The sequence below is a fragment of the Chrysochloris asiatica genome, unplaced genomic scaffold, assembly GCF_000296735.1.
Source record: "Chrysochloris asiatica unplaced genomic scaffold, ChrAsi1.0 scaffold00095, whole genome shotgun sequence".
Lineage (NCBI taxonomy): Eukaryota > Metazoa > Chordata > Mammalia > Afrosoricida > Chrysochloridae > Chrysochloris > Chrysochloris asiatica.
In genome coordinates this window covers 7,693,361-7,709,066 of record NW_006408613.1, presented here as the reverse complement: position 1 = coordinate 7,709,066, position 15,706 = coordinate 7,693,361, and the positions used below count along the sequence as shown (strand labels likewise).

At 34.4% G+C, this 15,706-nt stretch overlaps 1 protein-coding gene across 1 annotated transcript in view; it reads left to right on the top strand.

The window, feature by feature from the left end:
- The window catches only part of CSMD1 (CUB and Sushi multiple domains 1), a 2,529,117-nt gene that overhangs the window by 1,884,599 nt on the left and 628,812 nt on the right, over positions 1-15,706 (top strand). Inside the window, exons 20-21 of the mRNA XM_006866725.1 lie at positions 1,725-1,894; positions 10,178-10,334. Coding sequence (XP_006866787.1) covers positions 1,725-1,894; positions 10,178-10,334 — 327 coding nt within the window. The remainder of the gene's footprint in view (positions 1-1,724; positions 1,895-10,177; positions 10,335-15,706) is intronic.

Genomic DNA, 15,706 nt, shown 5'->3' with positions numbered 1-15,706 from the left:
TGCTATTAATACAATATTCATTGACATTTTGTTGGTTCACAAATTCTATATGCTTCTCTCTGAATACTTCTTCCCCTTTATGTTTTTTTTAAATAAAGAGGTAAGACAGATTAAAGAAAAACAAAACAAATTTCTCCCTGCACCCATCCACACAGAAACTTTTTGAGACTCAGTCCAGAAAATTCACTTTGAATTATGCATAACCATCTAGGAATTTCCTCTGGCAAGTTGGTTAGGGAGACAACGGAGTGGTATGGCTGATTCTGTTAGTAGCCTAAGAAAGGGAAAGAGACTATATCTGAAAGAATCAGAATGATAACCATGACATGCAGAAGACATATGCAAAAAATTAAATATTTTCTTAAGCAACCACTCTCAAATAAAGCAGTATTCTCTCTCTCTCTCTCTCTCCTTGTTTATATATATAATGTCTCATTTTCGGTTTCCACCTTGATGATTATTCATTCAAATGCTTATTTCATTCAATCAAATACTTACTGTCATTCAATTAAAGAAAATTGTTGTGTTTGACAGATAGTAAATGTCCAATAAATTAGTTGGTACAGAATCTCATGGACTTTATTTTAGTATACACAGATACGCAATTTTTTGTGCGTGTATGTAGCCAAATTATTTTAAAATTATTTGGTACTCTTCAAATTTTAGAGCTGAAATAGCGTTAACCTAACCCATTTGTTTTCTGGATCAGAATATGGTACTCAGAGATTAAGTGACTGTCTCCAGGTATGTAGAAAGTAGAAAGATATTTACTCTCTTTGATGAGAACTGAATTACTTTCTTTTATTTGTCCAAACCCACCAGCTGCATCATGGGAGAAAGATAAGACTGTCTCTTCTCATAAAGATTTACAGTCTCAGAAACTCTATACAGAGTTGCAATGAGTCATAAGCAACTCTTTGGCAGTGGTTTATCATCAAGGAAAGGAAGAAAAAGAAAATATTTACTATGATTTAATGTTCTTTTAAGGAGCTCTGGTAGCATAGTGGTTACGAATCGGGCTGTGAACCACAAGGTCAGCAGTTCAAAACTACCAGCTGTTCCAAGGGAGGAAGATGAGGCTTTTTGCTCCCGTAAAGATTTACAGCCTCAGAAACCCTGTACAGGGCCGCTATGACTCGGAACCAACTCTACAGCACATAACCACAACCAATGTTCTTTTGTCCCAAGACAAAATGCAAGTGAGCTCAATGCTATTGTGGCTTTGTTGATCATTAAAGTTCCGTTACACTTATACAACTTAATGACACAAAATAGAAATGTAGAAAAATAGTTTTAGTAGAATAGTAGCTTCATAGCATATTAGAATTGGTAGGGACAATTTATGAGGAAGAAATGGAACATAGAGAGGTAATGTGACTGACCCAATGATATATTCAATAAATCAGATGGCTGGGAGCACATTAATTTTATTCTAGAAACCTTTACTGGCTGGCTAGCTTATTGCTTTCTTCTTATACGATGTCATTTTATTTCCAAAAAAAAGACAAAGATTTTTAAAATGAGATACACTTGGCATACTTTTGGTAAACCAGTAAAATGTCACTAATCTATAAATATAAAAAAGAAATGTAAAAACTAGATATATTGCTAACAGGCATACATTGATAAAAGCAAGGGATGTCATAAATTTAAAGTTTTTTTATCTATTAAAATCAGTAATTCCACTTTTGAATCTTCTTTTTTTAATGTCCTATTTATTTTAGCTGAATGTGGAGCAAGTGTCAAAGGAAATGAAGGAACATTACTGTCTCCAAATTTCCCATCAAATTATGACAATAACCATGAATGTATCTATAAAATAGAAACAGAAGCTGGTAAAGGGATCCATCTCAAAGCCCGAAGCTTTCAGTTGTTTGAAGGAGATACTCTAAAGGTAAAATGTTGATTAATAGTATTCTATATTTTCTTCTTATGGTATATATGTATTAATGTATTAGTATTTCTTTATATATATATGAATTTTAGTTTATTTTGCTTATCCCATTAGATTCAGAAGGTAGAATGCAGTGTCAAATATTGTTAGAATCTATATAAAATTTGAAATAACTTACCCTTAAATCCTATATATATATATAGCATTTACTAGTAGTGTACATTTGTTAAGTTGTTTAACCATTTTAAATCTTTATTTCCTCCTGTGTAAAAAATGCACAAATATCTACCATATTAGGTTGTTGTGAACATTAGATAATATTATATATATATATATATATACATACACATATACAAAGGAGCTCTGGTAGCATAGTGGTTACGAATCGGGCCGCCAACCTTAAGGTCAGCGGTTCGAAACTACCAGCTGCTCTGCGGGAGAAAGATGAGGCTTTCTACTCCCATGAAGATTTACACCCTTGGAAACCCTGTACAGGGTCGCTATGGGTCGGAACCGACTCGACGGCACTTAACAACAACAACAATATAAAGGTTTTTTTAATTATGTCAAGTATATAATAGTAATCGCTAAAAACCTGTGGGATCCCTCAAACTAATACCTTTCAATTTTCTCTATAGTTCTAAAAAAAATTTTTAAATAGTTCTAGAAGGATTTCATAGTGATATGGATGGAAGCTCAGATGCTGTTGTTACAAAATAATACTGGTCTGATGTGAAAAAGGCGAGCCTGTACTGGATAGAATCTCATTCAATAGAATAACAAAGGAGAAAATTAGCTACCAACCTAATAAAAATCTCTGTTCCTAACACAATAAAAGTCCTTCCTTTGTTACAACCTGCATGGCGTTGGCAACTCCTTCAGAGCAACTCTAGTAACACTAGGACCCAGAAACAAAAGCTCTACGAATTAGATGATGGAAAGTATCAACACCTCAAAGAAATGATCTGGGTTTTAAGATAAATGCTGTGTTTTAAACAGATTCAAAGAAAAAAAGTCAGGTGAAATTGATTATAAATTCTTGCCTTAATTAATAAAATTCCAGTTCCAATTGAAAATACCAATTCATTACTAAACCTTCTGATATATAGTACCCATCATTCCTATACCTATTTCAGGAAATTGGGTCTCAGGGCAGGAGCAAGGGCATTGGTAAGCCTCAAGGACAATGGATAGAGAAAATTTTTTAACAACACAGCCTAAATGCTAGATATAATTTAGTGCAACTACCTGTTCTTTCTAGTGTAAAGTTAAGCTGTGCACTCAAGTCACATGGCTGATTTGTGGCTGAACAGGGCCATGTTCTTTTCATTCCGTTTCTTAAGTGTCCTAGTCTTTTTCAATTATGCTTACTTCTAAGTGGATGCACAAAATAATGCATGGCATATTCAGTTGATTCAACTCAGTTTAAGTTCAGAGACTCAAGAGAATATGTAAAGAGCCAACTAAAAAGTAAAAGTTAATAAGGGCCGCATTTGTCATCCATTTGCACCACAGTTAAAGAGGAGTCGCTAAAAGAGTTCCACTTGACCTCATTAGAAGCGATGTGCACAGGTCAAGGGAAGCTGATAGAGTAAAGTGCATACTTCCTCCTAGGTTCACTGCTGACTATTTTTCAATGTCATAATTTAGAAGACTGGTTCTATTCTAGTTCTCTTTCATTTTAATAGTCTTTCAAAGCTCCTGCTGGTAGTATGAAGGACTGTAATTAAGAAGTGATTTTTTTTAGGCAGAAGACTAATACATTCTCATTATTCTAACAAAAAAAAAGAAAGAAAGAAAAATTGAAGTTGCATGGTAAGTAATCCTTTTACTGAATTATTTTGATAACCTGAAATTTAGAAGTCAATAAGCCTTTAAGGCAAACTTTAAAGTAATTATTAACCCCGTGTTTTGGTGCAGGTGAGCGATTAAAGATATCGCATAAAATATGCACTGATAATTATTATTGGAATGGAAGGAAGGAAATCATGCTCATTTGTGATTGCATACAGTTTGAACTTGTTGATTATAACAAAAAGTCCCCCAAAATCTTGCTTACCACATATAATTGCTGAGAAACTGTCAGTCATTTTAAATGTCTAAATGATTTGCAGGCGTATATTTTATTGAATGTATTAATAAATATCTTAGTGCTAAAAGTATTTCAAATAGAATTATTTTAATGTAAATGCTTTTACATTATTCTTTCATACATATAATGATCTAATAAAAACTAAACTTGCATATACACACACACCCCCACACACATACATGTTATTTTTTCTTGATTCATGAGGAAAACCTATATAAATGAAACATAGCTCTAATAAGAATGTTATGAAAAGAATATATGATGGAATTAGAAAGATAAATTTGGAAATACAACCCTTGAGTATAGTTTTTATTAAACTGGGAATTTCTTCAGCATTATCACTCAAGGAATCTATGTACTGTCTAATCTGTTATCGTCTGCTAACTCTGCTATATCACTGTGAGCATTTGGCATTGATTATGTGCCATGTACTGAGGAAGTATGTAGTGTAAACAGTTTTAGCTCTGTATTAAACAAAGGAATCATAGCAACTTTTAATAACTAAAAAAGCCCACTGATTCTAGCTACTTTATGGATGAAGAAATATAACTAAGAGGTGTTTACTAAGCAAAAATAGATTGTTACTAATAGAATTGGAATTTAAACTTAAATATCCTGACTTTTAATACTACCTTGCTTTTCATTTGCAGCAGATATAAAACTTAAATCCAAATTTCAAGTTTTGAGAGTTGATGCAATAATATTCCACATTAGTGTTTTATATATATATATGTTTTCATTGTTGACGATACAGATAAGTGGAGCAGAATTGCTGTTCTGGAGAAATTTGTTATTGTTGTTGTTGTACTGCACCACAACTCATCTATCAGTTTGTCATATTGTGGTGGCTTACTTGTTGTTGTGATTATGTAAGCTATGCCATTGATATTTTAATACTAAGAGGCTTACCAATGATTGATAAGTTTCAGCTGATCTTCCAGACAAAGAAAGACTAGAAAGAAGGACAGACAGAACTACTTCCAAATATTTAGTCACTGAAAAGCTTATGAATAGTAGTGGAACACTGTCAGCACCAGAATATTGATTACTGAAACATGATGAAGAGCACCAGAATCATGTCAGATATAGTGCCAGATGATGAATCCCTCAGGTTGGAAGACACTCAAAATACAACTGGGAAAGAGCTGCCTCATCAAAGTAGAGTTGACCATGAGGACATGAAGGGAGGAAAGCCTTCCACCCCTTCATTTGCTGATGGTACACAATTCAAAATGAAGAGAAACAGCAGTAACATCCACTAATAATCAAAACATTGACTGTACAAAGTATGAATCTAGAAAAATTGGAAGTTGTCAAAAATGAAATAGAATGCATAAACATCAACATCCATCCTAGGCATTAGTGAGCTGAAATGGACTGGCATTGGCCATTTTGAATCTGACAATGACATGGTTTGCTATGCTGAGGATGACAAGTTGAAGAGGACTAGTGTTCATTCACCATCAAAAAGAACAGATCAAGATCAGTAATGAAGTAAAATGCTGTCTGTGATAGGATAATATCCCTATGCCTACAAGGAAGACCAGTTAATACCACCAATATTCAAATTTATGCACCAATCACTAAAGCCTGTGATGATGAACTTGAAGAATTCTACCAACTTTTTCAGTCTGAAATTGATCAAAAATGCAATCAAGACTTATTGAAAATTATCTATTTATAATTGGAATGCAAAGTTTGGAAACGAAGAGGAAAGATCAGTAGTTGAATATATGGTCTTTGAGATAGAAACAATATTGGAGATTGCATGACAAAATTTTGCAAAATCAATGAATTCCTCATTGCAAATATCATATTTAAACAACATGAAAGATGACTATGCATGTGAACCTAACCATATCAAATACACAGAAATCAAACTGACTACATCTGTGGAAAGAAACAGTAGAAAAACTCCATATCATCAGCCAAACCAAGGCCAGGAGCAGGCTGTAGAATAGATTATCAATTGTTCATACGCAAGTTCTAGGTGATGCTGAAGAAAATTAAAACAAGTCCACAAGAGCCAAAATATGACCTTGAATATATGCCATCTGAATATAATGGTCATCTGAAGAATAGATTTGATGTATTGGACACTAAATATAGAAGACCAGAAGAGTTGTGGGATGACATCAAGAACATCACAGAGGAAGAAAGCCAAAGAAAGAAGGAAAAGACCAAAATGGATGTGAGAAGAGACACTGAAACTTGCTCTCCATCGTAGAGATGCTAAAGCAAATAAATGGAAGAAATGAGGGGGTAGAAGAACTGAATAGAAAATTTCAAAGAGCAGCTTGAAAAAACAAAGTCAAATATTATAACAAAATGTGCAAAGACCTGGAATTAGAAAACCAAAAGGGAAGAATACACTCAGAATTTCTCAAGCTGAAGGAACTAAAGAAAAAAATTCAACCTCATCTTGCAATACTGAGGGATTCTATGGGCAGAATATTGAATGATGCAGAGAGCATCAAAAGAAGATGGAAGGAATACACAGAGTCAGTGTACCAGAAAGAAATGTTTGATGATCAACCATTTCAAGAGGTAATATATGATCAAGAGCCAATGATACTGAAAGAAGAATTCCAAGGTGCATTGAAGGCATTTACAAAGAACCAGGCTCTGGGAATTGATGGAATACAAATTGAAATCTTTCAACAAACAGATGAAGCAATGGAGCGACTTGCTTATCTATTCCAAGCAATTTGGAAGACAACTACCTGGCCAACTGAATGGAAAAGATCTGTATTTGTTCCCATTCAAAAGAAAGGTGACCCAATTGAATGCACTGGACAGTATTATTAATATCCCAAGAAAGCAAATTTTTGCTAAAGATAATTAAAAAATGACTGCAACTATATATTGACAGGAAACTTCCAGGGGTTCAAGCCAGATTCAAAAGTGGATGTGGAACGAGGCATATCATTATTGACATCTGATGGATCTTGGCTGAAAGCAGGTAGTACCAGAAAGATGTTTACCTGTGCTTTATTGACTATGCAAAGGCTCTCAATTGTGTGGATCATGGTATGCTATGGACAGCTTTGCAGTATTTCAGAACACTTAATTGTACACATGGGGTACCTATATGCAGTCCAAGAGGCAATTGTTCTAACATAACAAGGGAACACCAAATGGTTTAAAATTAGGAAAGGTGTGCACCAGGGTTGTATTCTTTAACAATACTTATTCAATCTGTATGCTGAACAAATAATCTGAGAAATTGTATATGACAAAAAATGTGGCATCAGGATTCATTAAAAACCTGAAATTTGCTTATGATACAACTTTGCATGTTGGAAGTGAAAAGGACTTAAAATACTAATGAAGAGCAAAGACCACAGCCTTTGGTATGTGCTGTGCCTCAAAGTAAAGAAAACAAAAATCCTCACCACTGGACCAATAAACAGCACACATGTAAATGGAGAAAAGATTGAAGTTATCAAAGACTTCATTTTATTTGGACTAAGTGTACCTGACACAAGCCATGCTATTTTCAGTAACCTCATATGCATGTGAAATTTGGATAGTGAATAAAGAAGAATGTAGAAGAATTGGTGAATTTGAGTTATGGTGTTGGAGGAGAATATGAAAAGTAACATAGACTGTCAAAGAACAAACCTATCTGTGTTGGAAGAAGTTCAGCCAGAATGATCCTTGGACGTAAGGATGGCCAGACTCTGTCTCTCATACTTTGGATATATTATCAAGAGGGATCAGTCCCTGGAGATGATATCATGTTTGGTAAAGTAGAGGGTCAGTGAAAAACTGGAAGACTCTCAACTAGATGGATGGGCTTAAACATAGCAACAATTGTGAGATGGCGCAGGACCAGACGGTGTTTTGTTCTGTTGTGCATAGGGTTGCTATGAGTCAGTACTGACTCAATGGCACCCAACAACAGCAACATAATACTGGACCACTAACCATAATGTTGGTAGTTCAAGTCCATCCGGTTTTCTGTGGACAAAGATGAAACTGCCTGTTCCTATAAAAATTTACAGTTTTGGAAACCCTACACAGGATTGCTATGAGTCTCAATCAACTCAATGACTGTGGGTCTGTTTTTCTTTCTTTTTTTTTTGGTTTATGAGTATGAATATATTGTGAGGTAAATGTTTATATGATATATTCCTGATCATCACTGAAGTTCTGATAGTTTGGTCATGTACTTGTGAGGAAACTGAAATCCAGTGGAGTTGACTATTTGACAGAGTTTCACAAGTGCATTGAGAGAGTGCGCTTTAGGTTGTATTTAGTTACTCCCCCTACCCTAGTTCCATAAATTCTGATATTTACATAGCATATGATTATTCAGTGCTAGAATTTTCATCTTTCAAGAGGGAGATACAGGTTCAATTCCCAGTTCACTTAAAACGTAGCCACCATTCCGTGTGTGGAGGCTTGAGTGTTGCTATTAAACTGAAAACGTCTTCCTCAGTGTTTGAAACTGAAACCAACTAGGACAAAAGATGTGGTTACATACTTCCCCAAATCAGCTAATGAAAACTCTAGGTATCACAGAAGTTCAATATCATTGTGTACAAAGTTACCATGAATCAAGGGTCGACATGACAGCAGCAAAAAGCAACAGCATAATAAATGCAGTGATCCCATATTTTTGTGTGAGTTTGGACAATTTGAATTTGAACCTGTTGTATCTAGACTTAAAGTTCTTTATAGTCTGGATAGCAGTAGTTGGTTGTTAGCTTTTAGTGAGGAATTAGGTTGTATCTGATTGTTCTTTGTATATGGTTATTTAATTTAAATGAAATACAACAATTGGTCATAAAATTAATTTTTCAAAGTAAATTTTCCTTTAATCATGTGTATATTTATGTGTAAAACTATTAAGTAACATATATGGTTATATATTTATGAAATAGAGAAATGGTAGAAGAAATGTAAGAAAAGGAAAGGGTGGGAAAAATAAACGTATTGGAGGAAGTGCAGATGACTTTGATTCTACTTAGTTAAGATACTCTTGCTGTTGTTGTTAAATACTGTGGAGTTGGGTCAGACTCATAGCGACCCTGCACAGGGTTTCTGAGGCTATAAATCTTTACGGGAGCAGAATACCTCATCTTTCTCCCATGGAACCACTGATAGTTTTGAACTGCTGACCTTGAGGTTGGCAGCCCGACTCGTAACCACTATGTTACCAGAGCTCCTTAAGGTACTCTCCTTATAGAACAGGAAATATAGATGATCTTAAATATAATATTAAAATATTTTATTCTTATTTCTAAAAATCCCTAACCATATCAGTGTTTTAAAATGGATTAACCATTGCCATTAAACATTTGAATCTTGCCATTTTATTGCCTTTACAGGGGATCTACAACACTTAATTCTACTAAAATATAAATAATTTTCATAGCAGCTGGGCTTCATACCATAAGCTGACAAGTAAACTGCAGAGGTTCCCACATTGCCTAGGCCCCCTTCAATAAATAAGATCAACACCTATCCATCCCAGTATGACTTATCTCAGTGAAAATTGTGAATGAATTCTATGACACCTCCCTTAACCCTAATGTTTGATCCATACCAAGCCCTGTCTATTTTACCTTCCAAATGCTTTTATTTATTCATTTTTTTAAAATCACTTAGGTAAGTCAAATATGAAGTATTTTAGAGCAAGAAAACATCTGTCTCCAACAGTACATGATGGAATTATTTTATAACAACTAATTCACTTTAGGCTTAAAGACTAAAAAATATGAAAGGATTACACCACTTTGTCTTGTCTTTTTTTTTTTTTTTAATACCTCTTGACAGAATGAAACAAAGAGTAGTGTTCTATTACTTATATGATATTTCAGATAGATATTCATGAACAAAATATTATAAATCCTTTCAACCCTTATAGATAGATGAGGGAAGAGTGAAGAAAAAAGAAGTCTGGTAATGAAACCGGAAATGTAAAGAAAGAAATATTTGCTTAATTTGAAGTGAACTCAGAAAAAGTGCTCAAAGTAATGAATGTAAAAACATCTGTAAAATGTAAAATGATCTTAAAGAAAAATGATTGTTTTATATTGTCATTCATTTGAGTTTCTATAAACCACGTACAATTTGTAAGCACTGTGTAGAATTTCATCCTTGAACATTTTAATCCCTTGCTCAAACTAATAAAAAAGGAAAACTGAAGAGTAGAAAGATTCATGCTATGAATTTTCTATTAGGTATATGATGGAAAGGATAGTTCATCACGTCCACTGGGAACTTTCACGAAAAATGAACTGATGGGAATGATCCTAAATAGCACTTCTAACCACTTGTGGCTAGAATTCAACACCAATGGATCTGACACTGATCAAGGTTTTCAACTCACTTACACTAGTAAGTAGTTTATGAGACATCACTTTGTGTGTGTGTGTGTGTGTGTGTGTGTGTGTGTGTGGTTTTGTTTGGTCAGAATATACTTGCTATTTAGCTAACATGATTAACTATAAATTGTTGTATGGTTCCTATTGTGATTTAAAGAATCCTGGTAGAGCTGCAGGCGAAGCACTGTACTGTTAACCCAAGGTCTGCAGTTCATATCCACCAACTTCTCCATAGAAGGAAGATGAGATTTCCTGTCAATATTTGCTGCCTTGGGCCAATGCAGGATCACTATGAGTAAGAATCCATTGCATGGCAATAGGCTTGGGTACTGTGATTTAGGTTTAATTTAGTTTTGTATATTGTTGAAAAACAACACATTTAAACATATAACTACATTCAATATTTTGAAATTTATCTGTTTAGAAGTATTATATTTTAATTAGAAAATGGTTGGAGCTGAAATAAATTGTATGATATTTAAGAACTGCTGGGTGTTTAGAAATACTAATTGTGATACAGAGTATTTATGCATGTACATGTGATAGACTTTTAATAAATGTTTAATATAATTAGTAATAGTAGCTAGTTACTAAATATATACTACATACTAATGCTCTTATAAAGCAGCTGTATAGATGAGAAAATATAAGTAGGAGGTATTTGCTGACCATAACATCATAAGTTGTCATAATACACAATACACACCTATATGTGATGTGTATCCTTGCATGGCACTGTTGGTTAACAAGCTGGAATGCAAAGTTGATTTGAACTGCAAGGTTGGTGATTCAACTTCACTGACTGCTCCTAGTAAACCCTACACAGGGTCGCTATGGGTTGGAACACACTTGATGGCATTTAACAACAATTATCTATTTATCAATCTATCTCCCTAATTAGCTCTTTATAATATGCCCTTATTCTTAGCTGTTTGCTTCCATAAAGGTATTCAGTCTCAGAAACCCTATACAGGGTTGCTATAAGTCCAAAGAGATGTGATGGCACACAACCATCATCATCACCATTCTTATCAATATAAGTCTTCTCTCTGATAAATCTCAGCCCAAATAATTTAGTAACTTGCCCAAGATAGCAGGTATATTAGCCAGTGGTGTCTTATTTTTGTCTGTTATTAAAATTTTAACCAATGTTTTATAGTGCTTCCCTATTAATCTAAATATATATATAATAAATATGATATAAAATGGGGTTTTAAAAACAAATAAAGAAGAGCAAGAAAGGAAAAACAAAGAAAAGAGTAAGTTAGGTTTTTCCAAAACAGAAGTTTGGAATATGATGGCTGTCATTTTAATATTTACAGTACCAAATATGCTAAATACTTTAAATATTTGGTATGGATAACTGACTAATTCAAATTAATTAATAAAATGGAGTTATTAAGATATATAAGCAGTTCAATCTTTTACCCAATTTTTAATTAAAAACGTTGTGACACTGAACTCCATAACATAAAATAGAAAATGTTTTGGATTTTTGAGGAAGAAATTATTTTAGTGTTCATCAAGACTGATCCCTTTATTTGGAAGAAGAGCAAATAAAGGCCTGGACAAATGGGAAATTATTCTATAAGCAGGAAACTAATTGAGGTGCCAAAGAGGTAAAGTTTTTGCTTGAAATACCCCTTTGGTAGGAGAAATCACAGTTATAAACTTTGGCAAAAATAGGATTAAAGTAACTGACATCATGAAAAACCATCCCCCCCCCCTTTGGTTAAATTAGTCATTTAAAAGACACAGTGGAGTATATATGAATTTTGCTATTTGAATAATAAAAGTGTAATCATTGATAATATAAAATTGATTTATAATCATAAGTTTTCTTAACTAGAAGTCCACTTTTCAGGATTTCATCCTCAAAATGTTTCAAAGATGTCTTGTGGAAAATATTTTGGTTTAGTTGTGGATAAAATGAACACTGTTGTGATTTTATTTCATTATACATCTGTGTTTTCATCAGTATGTTCAGTCTTTAAAAAAATAAAATATGCTTCCTTTGATATGCTACTTCACAGTTCCTAGATAATGTGTGGGCCTAAAGTCATAGAGATATATGGATTCTTGTGAAGGAAAACTGTTTGGAAAGTATTTCCACACATTTCTGAGTTTAATATAATGAAAGACGATTTCATCATGTGTACCTACATCATTCATGAGTGTTAATAGGGGATCTAAACAAAATGAAGTCTTTGACAACTTCAGTCTTTTCTCCATTTATCATGATTGGTCCAATAGTGCGGATTTTTGTTTTCTTTGATCTGAGGTGCAACCTATACTGAAGGCTGCAGTCCCTGATCTTCATCAGGAATTATTTTAAATCCTCTTCGCTTTCAGGGAACAATTTTGCATCATCTGTTTATTACAAGTTGTTTATTTGTCTTCCTCCAATCCTGATGCCATATAATTCTTCATATAATCTGGCTTCTCAAATTACTTGATCAGAGTGCAGAATGAATAACAATGGAGAAAGAATACAGTTCTGGCATACACTTTTCCTGATTTAAAACCATTCAATGCCCCCTTTTTCTGATCAAATGTGTCTCTTGGTCTGTGTATAGGTTTCTCATGAACACAATTAAGTGTTCTGGAATACTCATTCTTCTTAATGTTATCCATAGCTTGTCATAATCTACACATACAAAAGCCTGTGTGTAGTCAATAAAGTACAGGCAAACATCTTTTTGGTATTTCTTCTTTCAGCCAAGATCCATCTGATGTCAGCAATGATATCCCTTATTCCACATCCTCTTCTGAACCTGCCTTGAACCTCTGGCAGTTCCCTATCAGTGTACTGTTGCAGCTGTTCTTAAGTTACATCTAGTAAAATTTTACTTGCATATGATACTCATTCCATTTACACATTTCTCTTTGGAATGCGCACAATATGGATCTCTTCCAACCAGGTGGCCAAATAGAAGAGTTCTAAATTTCTGGGAGTAGATGAGTGAGTGCCTTCAATACTGCATCAATTTATTCCTTCAGTGCACCTTAGACTTCTTCCTTCTGTACCATTGACTCTTGGTCATGTGCTGCCTCATGGAATGGTAGAACATAGACCATTTCTTTTTGGTACAGTGACTCTATTCTTTTCATCTACTTCTGATGCTTTCTATATCATTCAGTAATTTGCCCATAGACTCCTTTAATATTGCAAGTTCAAGGCATGATATTTTTCTTCAGTTCTTTAAGCTTGAGAATTGCTCAAGTGTGTTTTTTCCCTTTTGATTTTCTAACTCCTGGTCTCTGCACATTTCATTATAATAATTGACTTTGTCTTCTTGTGATGCCCTTTGAAATTTTCTGTTCAGCTCTTTTACTTCCACATTTCTTCCATTTCCTTTAGCATCTCTATGCTGGAAAGTAAGATTCAGAATCTCTTCTGAAATCTATTTTGGTCTTTTCTTTCTTTCTTGTCTTCTTAATGTCCTTTAGCGTTTTCTTCTTGCATGATGTTCTTGCTATCATCCCACAACTCTTCTGGTCTTTGGTCATTAGTGTCTAATGCATCAAACCTGTTCATAAGATGATCTCTAAATTCATGTGGAATATGCTCAAAGTCCTATTTTGGCTCTTGTAGACACATTTTAATTTTCTTCAGCTTCAGCCTGAACTTTCATATGAGCAATTGATAGTCTGTTCCACAGTCTGTACATGGCCTTCTTTTGGCTAATGATATGAAGCTTTCCCATTGTCTTTTACCATGTTGTTGTTGTTGTTAAGTGCCTCTGAGTCGGTTCCGATCCTTAGTGACACTCTATAGCATTTCCAGGGAGTGGCTGGTGAGCTTGAATCACTGACTTTGCAGTTCAAACCGACTTTGCAGTTCGGCCATTAACCCACAGCACCATTTGATTTCTGTGTATTTGGTGAGGCCCTTTGTCTTTTATGTAGTTTAAAATGATGTTTGCAATGAAGACGTCATTGGTCTTACAAAATTCTATCATGTAATCTCCAGCATCATTTTTATCACCACGTCTCTATTTTCCAACTACAGATCCTTCTTATTTGTTTCCAACCATTGCATTCCAATAACTAGTAATCATCGCTACATCTTAATTGCATGTCTGATCAATTTCATACTAAAGGAGTTGTTAGAATTCCTCAGGTTCATCATCCCTGGCTTTAGTGCTTGGTGTGTAAATTTGAGGAGTAGAGGTATTAACTGATCTTCCTTGTTGTTGTTGCTAAATGCCATCAAGTCACTTCCAAATCATAGTGACCCTGTATAGAGTTTCCAAGGTACTGCTGGTGGATTTGAACCACCCAGCTTGTGGTTCAAATTGACCTTGTGGTCCAGTGCTGATTGTACAGTGTGTCACCAGCGTTCCATGTTTTTACATGTAGGCATATGTATATGATCCTATTACAGATAGCATTATACTTATAGATATATCTTGAAATATTATTCTTGATAATGAGTTTGATGTCATTCTTCTTTAAGTTGTCATTCCTGGATAGTAAAGCATGTGATTGTCAGATTCAAAATGGCCAACAGAAATCCATTTCAGCTCACTAATATCTAGGCTATCGATCTTTTTGCATTCCATTTCATTTTTGACAACTTCCAATTTCCCTAGAGTCATACTTCATACAGTCCCTGTTATGTTATTTATTGAGTGTTTATGACTGTCTTTCCACCTTTTGAGTTTTGCTCCATCAGCAAATGAAGGTCCGGAAAGCTTTACTCCATTCATGTCATCATGGTCAACTCAACTTTGAGGAGGTAGATCTTCCCTAGTCCTATTTTGATTGACTTTCAGCCTGAGGGACTCAGCATATCTGGTGTCACTCATCATTTTTCAATATTCAATATTCTAGAAATACCTGACAATTTTCTCATTGTTCTTCCTATAGTTTTATGTGGGTAAATATTTAGAAATAATCTGTCTCTCCTTCCTAGTCTGTCTTAATTTGGAAGCTCAGCTGCAAACTTCTCACCATGAGTGACCCTTCTGGTATTTAAAATACCAGTGATACAGCTTCCAATATCACAACAACATGGAAGCCACCACAATATGAGAAACTGAAAGATGAGTGGTTTCATCGTCCATGAGGCATTAGAAAGAATAGAGTACTGTGACCCTGTCACTTTTCTATGTGTAGCTTGGTAACATTATCCTTTGTACTTTTCCAAGTCTGGAAGCTACTAAGCTCAGCACAAATTCTTCCAAGACTGCTTTAATTAAAACATATATATATATAAGGAGCTCTGGTAGCGTAGTGGTTATGAATCGGGCTGCTATATAGTATTGTTGTTAAGTATTGTTGAGTCGATTCTGACTCATAACAACCCTGGATAGGATTTCTGAGGAGCATCTCATGGGTTTGAACAGCCAACTTTGTGGTTCATTCCAACTTTGTGGTCCA